A 16,753-nucleotide genomic window follows, 5' to 3' on the forward strand; every position below is an offset into this window, starting at 1 on the left:
TGCGGTCCTAATTAATTAGTTTAGATAGTAAAATCAACTTAGTATATAATAATATTTAGTTAACCTGTATATTTATGTCATTCTTTAAATTCGCTAGAGAGTCAAAAACGTTATTAGTTTATTACACAAAATAGTCCATGAATGTTTACAAGTAGAGGAATCTGTCCCGGGTCTTTAAACATGTTAAATGCACAAATCAGGCAATAAATTCAGCTCTAAGTGATGTCCACTGTCCAAACCTAAAGTAAACTAAGCTTACTTGCAATATTTAGAAATTAAATATTCATTCTTAGCTTGTGTTAGTTGAAAAGAAAATGAAAAATATCAATTTCCTCTTAATATTTGAAATAAGTTTTATTTTCTTTCATTTGCAATAACTTCTATGATAAACATAGTTTAAAATTACCCCAAAAAAATGCAATTATTCTTGTCTTCAATAATTGGTCTATTTAACAGAGTTAAAATGTTGAAATAAAATCAAAATTTATTTCTAATATTTAAAATAAAATTAATATAGTTAAACGTTTGAATTATTTTTAATTATTTTAAAAAATATAAGATAAAAATAACTTTATCCTAAATATATATAAGAATACTCTACTATACAGATTAAAATAGTATAGAGAGAAAAAATAAATTCTTTTTATAGTTATTTTTTATTATTTTATTATTATTCAAAATGTGAGTCTTACCTTTTTTTAATCTCTCTTTCATCCTATATAAAAAAAATCTGTAAACTTATATTTTTACCATATAATTTACTATATATTTATACCAACAGTAAATGGCAGCTTGTGAGGTCTAACATCCTGATCCTTCTTTACTGCCTAATATCTTGGGTCAAAGTTAATTTTTGCTATACCTACTCTTGGACTTTACGTCCAATTGCACGTAATTCATTACTTCATTTTCATATATACGATTACCCAATCGTGCTTCATTATTGTGATAAGAAATTGACTGCAATCCACTTGCACTTAATTAATTATCGGTTATAGACAATAAAAATATTAAATAATATGAACAATAGATATATTGTATGTTCAATTCATTAAATGTATAAATGATTATTTTAATATTAAGATTTAAGTGAGTAATTTAAGAGTATAATGTATTTTTATTTTATTTGATCAATTTTAAAATTTATTATTCACATTATTTATAAAAATTATTGTCTACTTAATAAAATTCTATTTAAAAATAAAAATATAGATTATATCTTTTTTGTTATCTTTAGATAATTTAGACAAAAATTTTATAAGCATCACAGATTTCTCCTTAATTATCTTTAATATTATTAGGGTTTTGAAGTTCTTAAATTTGAGAAAAGAATTTTCAATCCACTACTAGAAAATTAGTTATTACAGACGGATATTTCCGACGGATTTTATCCCACTGAAATACAGACAAAATTTCAGAGGGATTTTTCTGTCGAAAAACAAAAAAAATAGATTAGCATAAATTACAGACGGAAAAGAGAATCCGTCTATAATTCTGTCGGAAAAATTAATTTTTTTCAGTAAAAAATAGTTACAGACGGAAAATCCGTCTGTAATTAAATAGACAAAACGCTGCGTTTTTACTAAATTATTACAGACGGAAAATCCGTCTGTAATTTAAATTTTCCGTCGGAAACATTGAGAACCCTAATCCCTTAAACACTCCATTCACACTCTGCATAACCATTTTTCCTTAAACTCTTCCTTAAACTCTCGGAACCCTAATCCCCCTTAAACTCTTCGCCGCTGCAGCCACCGCAGTCTCTGCCACCGCCGCTGCAGCCACGCAGCCCCCGCATCAGCCATCGCAGCTCTCCGCAACCCCACAGCCTCGCAACCCCACAGCCTTCTCCTCTGTTCGAGCGCTCTCCTTCTCTCTCTGTGTCGCCGTTGTGTTTCTGCCACTGCCCTTCCTCCTCGCTTTCATTCACGAGTCATGACCGTTCCTTCACTCCTCCATTGGAAGTAGATCTGAAGAGCCACGAACCGAGGTGTCGCATGTTCCTCAGTAGATTGCGGTGGTTCTGCAGCCAAATAGCAACGGACCATACGAACCATCATTGAGTTCCATCATTGAGCCACGAACCGAGGTCGTCGACAATCACATTGTGCCCCTCCTTCCACACCTCCTCCATACGCCATTTTTCCTTTATTTCTGAGGTAAGATTTGAGATATTTTTTCCTATTTCTTAGTTTTTATTTTTTGTTTTTGTTCTTGGTGTTTCTTCTGATGAGTTTTCTTATTGTGTTGTTATTGTTATGTTCAACATTTTTTTTGAGGGATTTTGCTCAATGTTAAGGTTCTTAGTGTTGTAACATTTATGATTAGTGGAAAAATAGATTAAAAAACTGAATAAAGTGTTGGTGAGACATCTCCAGACAAGAAATTAAAAGAATTAAAGCTTACTGAAGATCAATCATATGTTTAACTGTTAGGTGTTTATGAAACTACCATAAGCTATTGAGTTTTTTGGGCCAATTGAGATGCTATAATATCTTTTATCATGAATCTGTTATAAATAAAGTGGAATTCTTCTGTTGAAAAACTGCATGCTTTGGATTTTAGAGACTCTTTTTTCTTCAATTGATTTATATTTCTTTCCTTTACTGATTCGTTTTGCTGTATACAAGAAAGAACTTCCATGTTATAGTATAGCAAATAATTACTTGAAGAACATATTAGAAAATGAAGGACTCATTTAGGATCATTTTTTATTGTTTGGATTTCTAGTTTTCTTCTAAACCAAAAAGGAAAAAGAATTTACATCCAAGGTTTATCATAGAAGTATTTAGTTTTCTAAACTAAAACAATAACCTTTCACAATTTGGATATGGCTATGCAGTTTGACTCTAATCTCAGGCCATTTCATTTTGGTTACTTGAATATTTCAATCTTTTCTTGTTTCATGAATTATCTAATCATACTAATCTATAGGCTGATATTTGATCATTGGCAATCGCAGTCATGGTAGCTAAATCTATACTAGTATTCTAATCTCTGGCCATTTCATTTTGGTTGGTTGAATATTTCAATCTTTTCTTGTTTCATAACTTATCTAATCACACTATTCTATAGGCTGATATTTGATATTTGGGAATCACAGTTATGGTAGCTAAATCTATACTAGACTGATTTGCTGTGTTTTTGTAGCTATATTTATTTGAACTAAGAACAACATACTTACTAAGTTAATATTATTGTCATGAAAGCCAATGAAACTTTGTTTTGTCTTCTTTTTTTCCATGTGATTTCATACGTCTCGCTCTAATGTTTGCAGGAGAAGTCAAGGTTTCGCTTTAAAGGCTTCTATGGGGTCTTAAACACTTGTTAGCTTATTCCCAAAACTATTTATGTTCCAACATTGATACTTTTTCAATTCTCTTTCTCTCCCTATTCTTTCATCTGCATGAGTTGATACCTTATGGAGTATAGAGAATTGAATAGTATAACTTTGTGGACATCAGAATGCTTAACTGTTAGTGATTGTTCACGTTTGATGTTTTCGATATATGGCTACCAAATTTGAAGTTATTCACTTGTTCATCTACAGGAAGACCGGGAAAACGTGTTGCGTGCAAGAGAGTCAGGCAAAGGAGTCTTAACTGCTCCCTTCAGGCTGCTCAAAACAAATCGTCTAGGCATTATCCTCACATTTGCTGTATACAAGAAAGAACTTCCATCAAATGCAACCCCACATGAAAGGATTCAAGCAACTGATGGTGTGTACTTAAATGTTTTCTTTATTTATTTGTTCAAAGAGCCAGAACAGTGAATCTGCGACACTGTGTTTCAGCTTGGCATCCACGTAAGTATTCAGATCTGAATCACTATGCAATTTTATGATTTTATCAACTCAATCTCTAAAATAAGTTTGGACGTTATGCCATCTCCTCCTCCTCCTCCTTCTTTGATTTTAAAATTTGGTTAAAGAATTACTTAGCGAATTCTGTGTTATTTTTTAGTATGCTGCATAAAACAGACACGTTCTTTTCTTTTATGTTCAAAATCTTTCTGTGAAGTTTTCCATGTTGGCAATTGCTACTTAAAATGGTTAGAGCTATGTATGATTTGAGAAATAAAGTTTTTGTTTCTTCATATTAGTTTTTCTTTTGTGCATGTAAAATTCGAGATCTATAACTTGGAATATTAGTTTTTCTTTTGTGCATGTAAAAATTGTTTGCTTGCATGGTTGGATTTGATATCTTTGATAACTTGGGGGAATGATGGATATTGAAGAAGAGAGCCCCATGTCTGGGTCCTTAAAAGCCATGACTCTAATGATGGGAAGGGGTTTTAGCCTTTTTATTTTTTTAGCCTTTTGGGATTAACATGTTGAAAGGGGTTTTACCTTGATGCCCTGTTTTGCATTATTATTATTATATAGAACTCAATGAATGTCATGGGGATTGTCATTGTGAGAAAGCATGTCACTAATATTTTTCCCAAATGACATAATGAGCAGTGAAAAATAAAGCTCACAGAATGAGGATTTGTAAGGTTTAGAATGAAATATAGATGAGAAAAAACAATGTTTTACCTGCTTTAAGATGTTGAGTCCTCATGGAAACTGTCTCCTGCCATCAACTTGATAGGTGAATAAGCTATTAGTTTAAAATTGGAAAAATAAAAGTAAGAATGAATATGATGTTGGAGAAGATGAAGTGGCTTTGCGATACAGAGAAAGAGCAAAAGAGTTACCTGTTTTAAGATGTTGAGTCATTGCGTCTATTTAAAAAGAGTCTTGTTTCCAAACCACTTTGGTATATAAGAGAGTGTACTCTAATTCAGATGCAAGTATTTGGTGCCTCTTTCTTTCACAAACATGACATGAGAGAAATTAATAATGAAACTATTTATTTATATTTTATACACGTTTACATGAAAGCCAAATATATGACCCTACAGTCTTTTTTGCAGTCTGTATTCTGCAGCTCATAAATGAGTTCTCTTTTTGACAAAAATTCTTCTAACCCCATTTTATTTTCCCATGGACCATAGCCATAGTGCATAGTGAATTTTATGGTACATCCATCAGTTACATATTCCTATCAATCTGTTGACAGAGAGATAAATTTCCTCTGTCCTGGCTTCTATCTGCACTCTATTTTTTATTAGAATTCTATCAGCTGAAATTTAAGTTTCTTAATTAATTTTAGCTTATATATTGTTCTTTACATATATTGTTCTTAATTTGTATGTCTTAGTTGTCATGTAACTTAATCTAGTTGTCTTAAAAATTCAATATATTTAAAGCATAACTCTGTCCCACACCCATTATCACTGCTCTCTAAAAAAATGTGTTTTATAATCTAAAAAAATGTGCAACTGCTACTGTGTTTAATCCATGACTAATCTAATCCCAGTTCTGGATTTTTCCATGGCTAATTTAAAATCCAGTTCTGTATTTAGGTTGATGTTTCATTAATCTAAAGAGAAGCAAAGATTGGGACTGTATTTAGATAATTAGATAAATTAAACTTGTCAGTGAGAGTAGAGAATGAATGCCAGCTAGCTCATCATAGAGCTGTTTGTTTTGTACAAAAAAGTTTTCATTGCAGGGTCATGAAAGTGAGGATTATAATATATGTCAGAGTCCTATAATATTCTGTGCAGTTTAAATTGTTGTTACATATATGTCTTTAATTAATTGTTACATATATGACATTTGGCGTGTAGTATAATAAAAAAAAAACAAATTTCTTCCTTCAGGTGAGGGTTTACACAGCATCAAAAGTTGATGAAGAGTTAGAAGCAGCAAAGAGAGAGTATTTACAGGCGGCAGTTGGCATCACAAAGGGGAACAAGTTGATAATTCCAAATTTGCTTGACTGGTACTCCCTTGACTTTGCAAAGGACTTGGATTCCCTATTGGATTGGGTGTGCCTTGGGTCTTTTATTTCAATTTTTGGGACATTTAATAATAAGAAATTAAATTTTATAAACAAATAAATAATCTTGGAATGAGGTACTTGTTTACCTGTTTCAATCAGTTCTGAATAATCATGTTGATATACCATGATATATAGTTATATACTCTCTATTTATTTTTCGAATAAATTCCTTACATAATTAAAATAGGAACATACAGGATCCAAAAAGAGGTAACAATGAATCATGAACTGGAGTTATTTTCTTGTATCCAAAAAGAGCTTAATACTGTGTTATTTTCTTGTCTTATCTTATATTATAGTATCTTTTTTATGTGCAGAGCCATTTTCTTATTGATGACGATGATGAGGAGTTTTTTTGGAAGGCTTTCAAATATAGGACAAGTAAGCGATTTAGCCAAATGATGTCGGATATCCGTGAGGGTGTGGATACAACCCACGAATGGCTAATTCCTGCTTACAAAAAGTTGTTGGAAAAGTACTGGGAAACGGATGAGAAATGGAAAAATATAAGGAAAAAAGCGAGGGAGAATCGAGCGTCACTCTTAGGTGGTTCTGTCCATTGCGGTGGTTCTATTCCACTGAGCTCAACTATAGAGAGGATGGTAACATAATTTAAGTGGCTTTAGATCTTATTTAATAGACATTTATTTATATAAAAATTTTTTATTCTGTGTTTATGTGAAATAGAAGAAGCAGTTAGACCGTACACCAACTCATGAGGAAGTCTTCAAGGAAACCCACACACTTAAAAGTGACAAGTCTAAATGGGTGGACAAACGCTCTCAAGACACTCATGTGAGATATAGTATAAATATTAAGTAGATAGATTTTTCACTACTACTATTTAGTTTCTTCTCTGTTACTTATTATTATTAGTAGTAGTAGTTGTGTTTTTTAATTTTGTTTTTATAACAGAATTACATCCAAAAACCAGAGTTATAGTACCTTTGTTTTTTAACATTTCAAGCAAAATGAAACTCTAATTTCTTCCAGATCTGAGCAAAGAAACATGTGTTTTAATTTACATATCTGAAAAACATGTGTCTAATTCTATACGACAATATATGTATTTGCTGGTTTTGGACCTACTTCTCATGCTCTGTTAGATTTCTGAGTTTGTGGCATATTGATTAACTTGTGGTTTTATGGATGATAACCTAAGAAAGCATCTAATATAAGTTTAACTAATTTTTTAGGGGAGTAAAGTTCTTGTTTCTTAAAAAGCAAGCATTGTATTTTGTTTCACCTTGTTATAATTGATTTTTGTTCTGCCATGCATTTGATGATTTGAACTGTGAAAATCTTCTGTATGTTTAATAATATTATAATACATTATTTATTTTAATTTCTCCATAAGAAATTAAATCAGTGTGTCAAATATAATTAAATGTTTTATCTTGCCTTCACAGTTGCATACACTAGGTTATAATTCCCCTGTGTATACTGCAATGTATATCTACAGAAATACATGTTAGTTTATGTTTATGTTTTTATATACTTGTTAATTAGTAGAGGATGTAAATATAATCAAGTGTACTTACCCTCCTACTTGTCCACCTACATACCACGGTAACCAGTCTCGTTTGAGCGACAAATTCAGAGATTTTATCCATGTCATTGTACCCAAATATGGAATAACTGCATCATGATCTCCACTGTATACTCCACATGGTGATGTGAATTTAATAATTAATTAGAGCTATAAACAATGTGTACGATGTATAACTGTGTAAATATATATTTTACCTGTAAATCAAAACTTTATAGTCTTTGTTAATAAGATACTTGTGATATGGTACAGTGCTTGTGACATCATAGGTGTAAGATAAACTCCGATTGCATCTGTTCCATTCCATCTTGATTCCCTAATAAATATTTTCGTAACTTGATATAGTATGCAAATTAAATAGCATTGCTAATAATCATTCTGCAACAGGAGAAGTTTATAAAAAAGTTAGCAGAAGTTCAGGCCCAACATGTTGAGGCTCAAGCACAAGGAATGGAGCTACCACCAATTGATGAAGACTTGATTTGGGAGGAAGTGTGTGGTGGGCAAAAGAAGAATCGAGTTTACGGAAAAGGAGCATTCTTTTCTAGCTCTATTAAGTCTAGAACCACTTCTGCCAACTCTGTATCTGGAAGAGCATCTACAAATCAAAATTCTGTTCCTGATTTGCGAGAACAGATTCATAATCTCAATGAAGAGCTTTTTCAACGTGTTACTCAACAGACAGATGAGCGTATTAGTAAGTTGTTAGATACACGCTTGGCTCCTTTGGAAAAGACTCAAAAGAAGTTAGAAAAGTTAGAACGGGCAATTGAAAAGGCCAAGAAGGAAAAGCTGAAACAGAAGAGATGGAATGAGGCTTATGTTAGCTATTACAAGAAGGTTAGAGCGTCAAGTAGTTCCACTACTGCTCCACCGCCACCGCCACCGCCGCCACCTTCAATCTCTTCGGATGAAGACTATGATGATGATGGGGATGAAGATGACACTGAGGACTATAGTTGATAAATTTAGTATGGTTGAACAATATACTGAGGATTATAGTTGATAATACACTTTGTTTATGTTTTGAATTATATTGACTTGCTTGTTTATAATACTTTTCTTTTAGCTTTATAATATGATGAATTTGTTTATTTTTTGTAATATTATAAATATTTGAATACTAATTAGATAAAAAATTGTAATTATTAAATTTATATTATTTTGTATAAAACAGGTTTGTTTTACAATGAAAAATCTAAAAAAAATTTCATTTTATCTTACTGACAGATTTACAGACAGATTTTTTGTCTGTAATCTAAAAAAATTTACAGACAGAAAATCTGTCGGAAAATTCGTCTGTGATTACCGAGGGAAAATTCGTCGGAAAATTTGTCTGTAATTACCGACGGAAAATCTGTCGAAAAATCTGTCTGTAATTACAGACGGAAAATCCGTCTGAAAATCCGTCGGAAAGTTCGTCTTCTTCAGGAAATGGAGGGAAAATTTACAGAGGGAAAATCCGTCGGTAACTGGTAAAAATCCGTCGGTAATTTTCCGACAGAAAAAAATCCGTCGGTAACTAATTTCCGACGAGGCTTTTACAGAGGGACAAAATCCGTCAGTAATTCCGTCGGTAACTAAAAATCCGTCTGTAATATAAACCAAATCTGTCTGTAAATCTGTCTTTATTAAGCCATTTTCTAGTAGTGATCGCTGCTTCAATCTAACATTACATTATTAATTTCTTTAAAAAAACTTTCATATTCAGAAATTAAAGTCAGAAGAAAGAGATAGCTTCTTTATCAATATAAGGTGAATTATAGTGTACAGAGCAAAAAGCTATACAGATTTAAAGATATGCTTATGTGGCAAAATTTAGATCACACATTCTAAAGCCACACTTTTCACTTAAAATCGTAACTCTTCACAAAGAAAAGCGTCACATAATGGAAAAAAGTAAATTAGAAGATTTAAGAGAAGAAATAATTAAATTATCAAAATTAATAGATCAAAAATTAATGATTTTAACTAATGTCAACTGTAATGACACCGAATTCTTAAAATCAATACAAAATGATTTTTCTCAAAATCTTTATTTTACTATAAGTTTTATTGAAAGACTTCAAAAACCTGAAAAAACTTATTTTTCACACGGAATTTCTAAAAAATGTTACCATGGAAATGATTCCCCACATCTTTATCATACTTTTAACCCACAATTAAATTCTATAGTAGATATGCTTGAAGAAATATTAGTATCCATAAAATTTCAAAGAAATAAGGAAAAAGAAAATCCCAAAGAAGAAAAATTTCAAAATATAATCAACATAACAGATTTAAAAGTAAAACCACCACTAAAATTATGAACATTGAAGAAAAATTAGAAGAAGTTACAATGCTTTTTAAACAATTAAAAATGGCTCAAGAAAATAATATTATGGAACAGGGATTTTAAATAGAAAAAGAATTAGTAAATTCTGAAAATATAGAAAATGAAGAACACATTCTAGATTATTCAAGCGACGAAGAACTAGCAATTCCAATACAAGTAAAAAATGAAGCTGGAACATCTAAGGATAATCAATTTCAATTTAAATGGGAAACAGGTTTTGATAATTATGCTTTTAAAAAAGGGTTTATAAATAAAGATTCAAAGTATACAAAAATACCATCAAAATACGTCCCTAAAATCCAGGAAATGGAAGGAGAAAGAATGCTCGATTTAGACTGTAAAAAGAATGAAAAAGAAATTTTCGAAAACTAGTTGAATTCCTTCTTATTAGAAGCCTTTACTAATCCAAAACTTAGTGAATTGTCTGGAAGAGACATTTGGAATTACATAGGGTTTCATACTAAAGGAACTATAAGAGATTATATGACATCAATAGAAAACCAAATAATAGAAGAATTAGCAACAAAAACAACAGCTTATGGTAAGATATTATATATAATGATGATTCTATATAAAGAATTTTTTGGAAAAAATATTATAGATCATAGACAAGAAGTCTATAATAAAGAATATCAAAAAGCAAAAAACCATTTAGCTAATATTCAGATATATGATTTATGTAATGTGGAGTCTTATATATGTGAATATAGAATGCATTATTACAAATTAAAAGAAGAAGATAAAAATTATTATTTTAGTATGTATATAACAAAACTTCCATATCCTGCTAATGAATTTATGATGGGAAGATTTATAAGAGAAATAAATAGAAGGACAATTGAAAATAATTTTGGTGGAGCAACCTCTGCAATAAGAGAGGAAATAAAAGAACGTTGTATGTAAGAAGCGACTCAAAAAAGATTTGCAAATATAATTAGAATTTGCTGTCAGGATAATGAAGAGATACCTCAAAAATATGGTCTTAATAAAAATTTTCAAAGAAAAAGAAAATATCAATTTAGAAAAAGAAAATACTATCCAAACTGGAGAAAAAAGAGGTATTTTAGAAAGAATAATAACAATAAAAACAAAAGACAAAAAAATGACTATTACCCGAATAAAAAAGAAAATTGCAAGTGTTGGTATTGCCAAGAAGAAGGACACTATGCAAATGAATGTCCGAAAAAGAAGGATAAAAAGGATCTTACTAAACAAATAGAAATTGCTAAGTCTTGTTTCATGGAACCATTAGAGGAATCTGATGATAACTTAGACTATATTTTTGAATATGTCTCAGAAACAGACTCAGAGATTGAGTAATAATGCCACATTTATTACTATAAAAATAACAGAAAAGTTTATAAATGCTTTCATAGATTCTGGAGCAACACAATGCTTTGCTAGTTCAAATATAAAACTTGATTGGAAAAAATTAAAGAAACCATTAAGAGTTAGAATAGCTGACAAATCAATACATAAAATTCACCAAAAAGCAGAGATGGCTGAAATTTTTATTCAAAATTATAGGTTCATTGTTCCATCTATATATATGTTAGATTCTGGAATGGATTTTATCATAAGAAATAACTTTTTAAAGCTATATCATCCATTCATTTAAGAATTAACATATATAGTTTTAAAAGCTCCACACGATTCTTCAATCAATCAAAAATCAAAACGTATAAAAATACCAACTACTACTATAGATAAGATTCTAAAATTTAAAATATTTTCTATATTAGAGACATGTTATTTAAATTTATACTTTCAGATAAATATTCCAAAAAATAATCTTGAAATAAAGATAGAAGAACTTTTGGATGAAATTTGTGCTGAAAATCCTTTAGATATTAAAAATACAAATAACAAATTAGTAAGCATTAAATTAAAAGATCCTACAAAAGAAATAAATGTTCCAAATAAAATTCCTTATTCCGCAAGAGACAGAGAAGATTTTTCATTAGAATGTAGAGATCTTTTGGAAAAAGGAATTATAAGATTAAGTAAAAGTCCTCATGCGGCTCCAGCCTTTTATGTCGAAAACACTAATGAAATTAAAAGGGGAAAACGAAGAATGGTTATTAACTATAAGAAGATAAATGAAGCAACTATTGGTGATGCTCATAAACTTCCAAGAAAATATTCTATTTTGGAAAAAATCAAAGGAGCAACTTGATTTTCATCTCTTGATGCAAAATCAGGATATTGGCAACTTCGTTTAGACGAAGAAACAAAGAAATTAACTGCTTTTACTTGCCCAACAAAAGAATCAACAAGTGTGTTGCTTTATGAATGGAATGTATTACCATTCGGATTAAAACAAGCCTCAGGTATTCATCAAAGATTTATGGAAGAAAATCTAAAAGAGTTAAATGAATTTGTTTTAGTGTACATTGATGATATACTAATTTTTACAAAACAGGATAAAGAAGATCATCTTCAAAAATTATTAATAGTTTTAGAAAGATGTAAAGAAAAAGGATTAGTTCTTAGCAAAAAAAAAAGCAAGAATAGCAAAACAAGAAATAGAGTTTCTTGGATTAATTCTATCCACCCAAGGAAAGCTAAAATTTCAACCAAATGTTCTAGAAAAGGTAAATTTATTTCCTAATAAAATATAAGATAGAAAACAATTACAAAGATTTTTAGAATGTATAAATTATATTTCTGATCAAGGATTTTTAAAGAATATAACAGAATACACTAAAAGCTTATTTCCAAAAATAAGCACTAAAAAAGAATGGAAATGGAATGAAAAAGATAGTATGCAAATTCAAAGAATTAAAGAATTATGTGAAAAACTTCCAGAACTTTATATTCCAGAAGAAAATGACTATTTAATAGTAGAAACAGATGCTTCAGACATAACCTGGTCAGGTTGTCTAAAAGCTAAGAAAGCTATAACAAGTTTGGAACAAGAATCACTAGATTCTAAATATTCCCCAAAGGAATTACTTTGCAGGTATATTTCTGATCAAGGATTTTTAAAGAATATAACAGAATACACTAAAAGCTTATTTCCAAAAATAAGCACTAAAAAAGAATGGAAATGGAATGAAAAAGATAGTATGCAAATTCAAAGAATTAAAGAATTATGTGAAAAACTTGCAGAACTTTATATTCCAGAAGAAAATGACTATTTAATAGTAGAAACAGATGCTTCAGACATAACCTGGTCAGGTTGTCTAAAAGCTAAGAAAGCTATAACAAGTTTGGAACAAGAATCACTAGATTCTAAATATTCCCCAAAAGAATTACTTTGCAGGTATATTTTAGGGACTTTTACTCCAACAGAACAGAGATATACCACTCATGAAAAGGAAACTCTAGCAGCAATTAAATCTCTAAAGAAATGGAAAATTGATTTACTACCCAGAGAATTTACATTAAGGACAGATTCAAGTTACCTAACAGGTTTCATACGATATAATTTAAAAGTTGATTATAATCATGGACGATTGGTAAGATGGAAATTATTTTTGTTACAATATCCAATAAAAATTGAATATATTAAGGGTGACAAAAATGTTATTGCAGATACATTAACAAGAGAATGGAGTTCGTCTACAACGCATTAGATCAAGAAATTCAAAAATATGAGCAAGAACTCGAAAAATGCAGGCATTGCCAGCAAATAAGGACACAGATCCAATCTCTCAAGAAGGCCATTGAGACAATGAAATCAACACAATAAGCAAAACCATCAGAGTTCAGCCAGCTAAGTATGGTGGACAAATCAGGTGAAGAAAAAATTTCAGAAAATAAAACAATTGCTGAAATTATTAAAAAATCTACCCAAGATAAAAAATATTATGTAATTTATAATGGCCACATGAAAGGAGTATATGATGCCTGGGAAAAAGCAGCACCATTCACACATCAATCAAGGATAATTCATAAAGGAGGGTTTTTAACACTGGAAGAGGCAAAGGAATCTTTCAGGGAATATAAAGCTCTCCATCCAGAGCAAACCCTAAAAAGAGCAGATAAAGCTCCAATTCAAACCCAGAGAACAGGGATAATAAGAAACATTCCTACAAGGGCTGAAATCAAGGAAAAGAAAAGGGTCTGTAGAACAAATCTCAGAGAAACCCTTAACATAGTCCTGAATTGGACTGAAGAAAAAAGGGCAATTTTGGGATATTATCCTATTGCCAAAGAACAGCTAACAAAGCTGGTTATATTTCCAGATGCTTCCCCGTCTGACACCTATCATTTTTTTTAGTATGGATTAATTGATACAATTTTAATTTTTAATGATCTAAAAATTATTAGTGAGTTTCCTGCAGGATTCGTTGATGCAGTAAAGAGATTTAAAAATATGATTGACAATGTAAACCCAAGGGATATATCCCTAAAATTTACAAACAGTCAACCTATTTTTAATGAAGAAGAAGAATGCTTGGTTCCAGCACACCAAGTAATATTCATGTCCGTCTTCCCAGAAAATTTTCAACCAATTGATCAGATTTAAGATTTAACAATTTACAGTCATAAAAGAAGGCTAGCCAGCACATTAGCAAGGGTCTTTGAAAGAACTCAAAAAATAACGAAGGAATCTCACACAAGGATTAATTATAAAAGTAGAAATACTCTGCTTGTGTCCAGTAAAGAAATAAAATTGAAGAAAGAGAGATGAGACTCTTGGTGGAATTTGAATCAACATTCTACAACTTATCTGGACTTTTAGAAAAGCTTCCTGAAGGGATAAAGAGAAATCTCTGCTATTTGATAAAAGACAGAGAAGACCACAAGTGCCAACTATGTGCCTTAGAGATTCTGAAGAAAGCAATAATGAAACGGAATCAACTCACAAGATGAAGGAAGAAGACAATGCATCTGAGGGTCACATGATAAAAGAGGAGGATAGTGCATCTGAAACATCTCTTAACATTATTACATAGTGACGTAAGCACTTAGGTCATAGAGCACCAACAATGTAGCTGGTGCAAGAAAACAAACAATGACGTAAGCAATGATGTCATAAGAAGGGTAAGGATGGGAATTGTCCATCAAACCCAACTATTATAAATAGGATGCTTAGGCAATTGTAGAAATCATCAAACAATAGAAAGCAGGAGGCTAAGAGTACTCATATGTTAGGAGAGCAAGGAGGAAGCTGCCGAGGCGATTCTATAGTTTGAAGAAGAATTCTCTTAGGGAAAATCAATTCTAAACTCCTCTCTGGAGTTAGTATCTACAATCTCCCCTCTGGAGATAAAAACATCTTATGTAAAATATACTAAATAAAGGAAGTTTTTCTCCAGAAAGGTACGCCTTTATCCTAATCTCTTAGTTATGAATTATTTAGAAAGCTTAGAATTAACAGAAGAATCTAATTATTATAGATTAACTGCTTTATTAGATAATGAAAAATAGGCTGTTCTAAAAACAGAATTAAATCTCAAATCAAATGAAAATTTTAATAAACAAAATCTTTTAAAAGAAGTTTTTAATAGAAAAAATATAATATACTATGAAAAAATTCAACTTGAAGCCCCTATAAAGATAAAATCCGCCAATGGAGAACTTGAAATAGCTTTGATAAATGATGAAGAATTGAGTAAATAGATTGAGAAAATTAAGGATCAACAAAAAAGATCTAAAATTGGATGGATTCATATTAGTACTATACAAGTCTTAATCAAATCTACATATATGAAAGGAATTAATTCACCAATAAGCTTAGCAATCTGTGACAAAAGAATTACTGATGACCCAATAGATCAAATAATTGGAATTGTTCATGGAAACTTGGCAAACGTAAATGTTAAATTCAATGCCCATCTTGGATATGCTATACCTTTATCAACTAAAAACTTTGGAAGATCTATAAGTTTGGCTTATAAATTTCATAGAAAGAATCTAATGGAACAAGACGATGAACCTTTTTCAATTACATATGCAATAAATTATGCTTTAACAAATAGCCATCATAGTATAATATTTAAAAATAGAGAAAGAATTTATGTTGATGAATTATTTCAGAAAATTATAAAAACAGAAATATCAAAATATAAAGCTATTGAAAACCCAGTTCTATTATTAAAAGAACCATCAGGAAAATTAGTTTCATCGAATTTTCAAATAAGAGAATCTAAAATTAATAGCCCTTTAAGTTTATCCAAGTTAAAGATTAAAGAAGAAAATTCTGAAATAAAAGAATTAACTAAAAAGGTCGAAAAATTAAATGAAACCCTAAACATTAAATTATGACAATAAATAAAGAAAAAATATATGTAACTTATCAAGACAAGAAACAAGAGCTCTTTGAAAGAGAAAATTGGTTGAATTATTTACAGTTTTCTGAAATAAATCAAAGAGCAATTGAAGCTTTAAAAATAATCTATGACAAGTTAAAAAGAGAAGTCGAAGAGCTAGAAAAATTAATAGAATCTCTAGAAAATAGTGATGAATCGATGATAGAATTTGCAGAAATTCTAAGATAAATAATGAAGCATACAAAGATTGAAAGACCAGAAAATAAAATAAAAAGGAAAAGGGCGAAAAAATTAAAAAGTAAAATAAAGGAGTATAAAAGGGAATTAAATAATCTTCAGATCGAAATTGATGACCTTATAATAAAAAGGATAGAAACAAGAATAAATATAAACAAGTTGGAGTTAAACTTAAAAAATTTATAAATGCCTGGAAAACCATATTATGACTTAAAAGAATTAAAGCTGTTAAAAGAAAAAATGGAAAATGAAGTTGAAAAATTAAAAAGATATTTAAAAACAACAGAAAGTGTAGAAATAAAAGAAGTTTTTGAGGATTTAAGAAATTATATTAAAGAAAAAGATAAACAGATAAAAGATTTTATATATAATAATCTATGCAAAAAAGAATATTATAAACTAAAACAAGATTGAAAAATTATAAAAATCAGAAGTATAAATACTAGTAATACGGTCAATACTTTTTATTATGAATTGGCATATTATTCGAAGAGTTAATAGAAATTTCGAAAAAGAAATT

The 16,753-nt window shown here is 30.1% G+C and overlaps 1 protein-coding gene and 1 long non-coding RNA gene across 3 annotated transcripts; one reads left to right on the forward strand and one right to left on the reverse strand.

Annotated features, from left to right (window-relative positions):
- The first annotated feature begins 1,643 nt into the window (after window positions 1–1,643).
- LOC112802157 (uncharacterized) lies at window positions 1,644–8,534 on the forward strand. 2 transcript variants are annotated; one of them, XM_072237573.1, is made up of 7 exons: window positions 1,677–2,159; window positions 3,278–3,326; window positions 3,551–3,805; window positions 5,710–5,831; window positions 6,209–6,493; window positions 6,579–6,686; window positions 7,828–8,534. In XM_072237573.1, exons 5-7 carry the CDS (start codon window positions 6,290–6,292, stop codon window positions 8,401–8,403), a joined length of 888 nt encoding a protein of 295 aa, XP_072093674.1. In that variant the 5' UTR covers window positions 1,677–2,159; window positions 3,278–3,326; window positions 3,551–3,805; window positions 5,710–5,831; window positions 6,209–6,289; the 3' UTR covers window positions 8,404–8,534. The 2 variants fall into 2 exon arrangements, with proteins under 2 accessions (XP_025701035.1, XP_072093674.1); XM_025845250.3 differs by lacking the exon at window positions 3,278–3,326 and having other exon boundaries at window positions 1,644–2,159.
- Window positions 7,292–7,758, reverse strand: LOC112802158 (uncharacterized). The gene is made up of 3 exons (XR_011882288.1): window positions 7,638–7,758; window positions 7,433–7,546; window positions 7,292–7,347 (listed from the first exon to the last, which is right to left on the reverse strand). It is a non-coding gene; the product is annotated as an uncharacterized lncRNA (long non-coding RNA).
- Window positions 8,535–16,753: the final 8,219 nt, after the last annotated feature.

The sequence above is a fragment of the Arachis hypogaea genome, chromosome 5 (assembly GCF_003086295.3).
Source record: "Arachis hypogaea cultivar Tifrunner chromosome 5, arahy.Tifrunner.gnm2.J5K5, whole genome shotgun sequence".
NCBI lineage: Eukaryota > Viridiplantae > Streptophyta > Magnoliopsida > Fabales > Fabaceae > Arachis > Arachis hypogaea.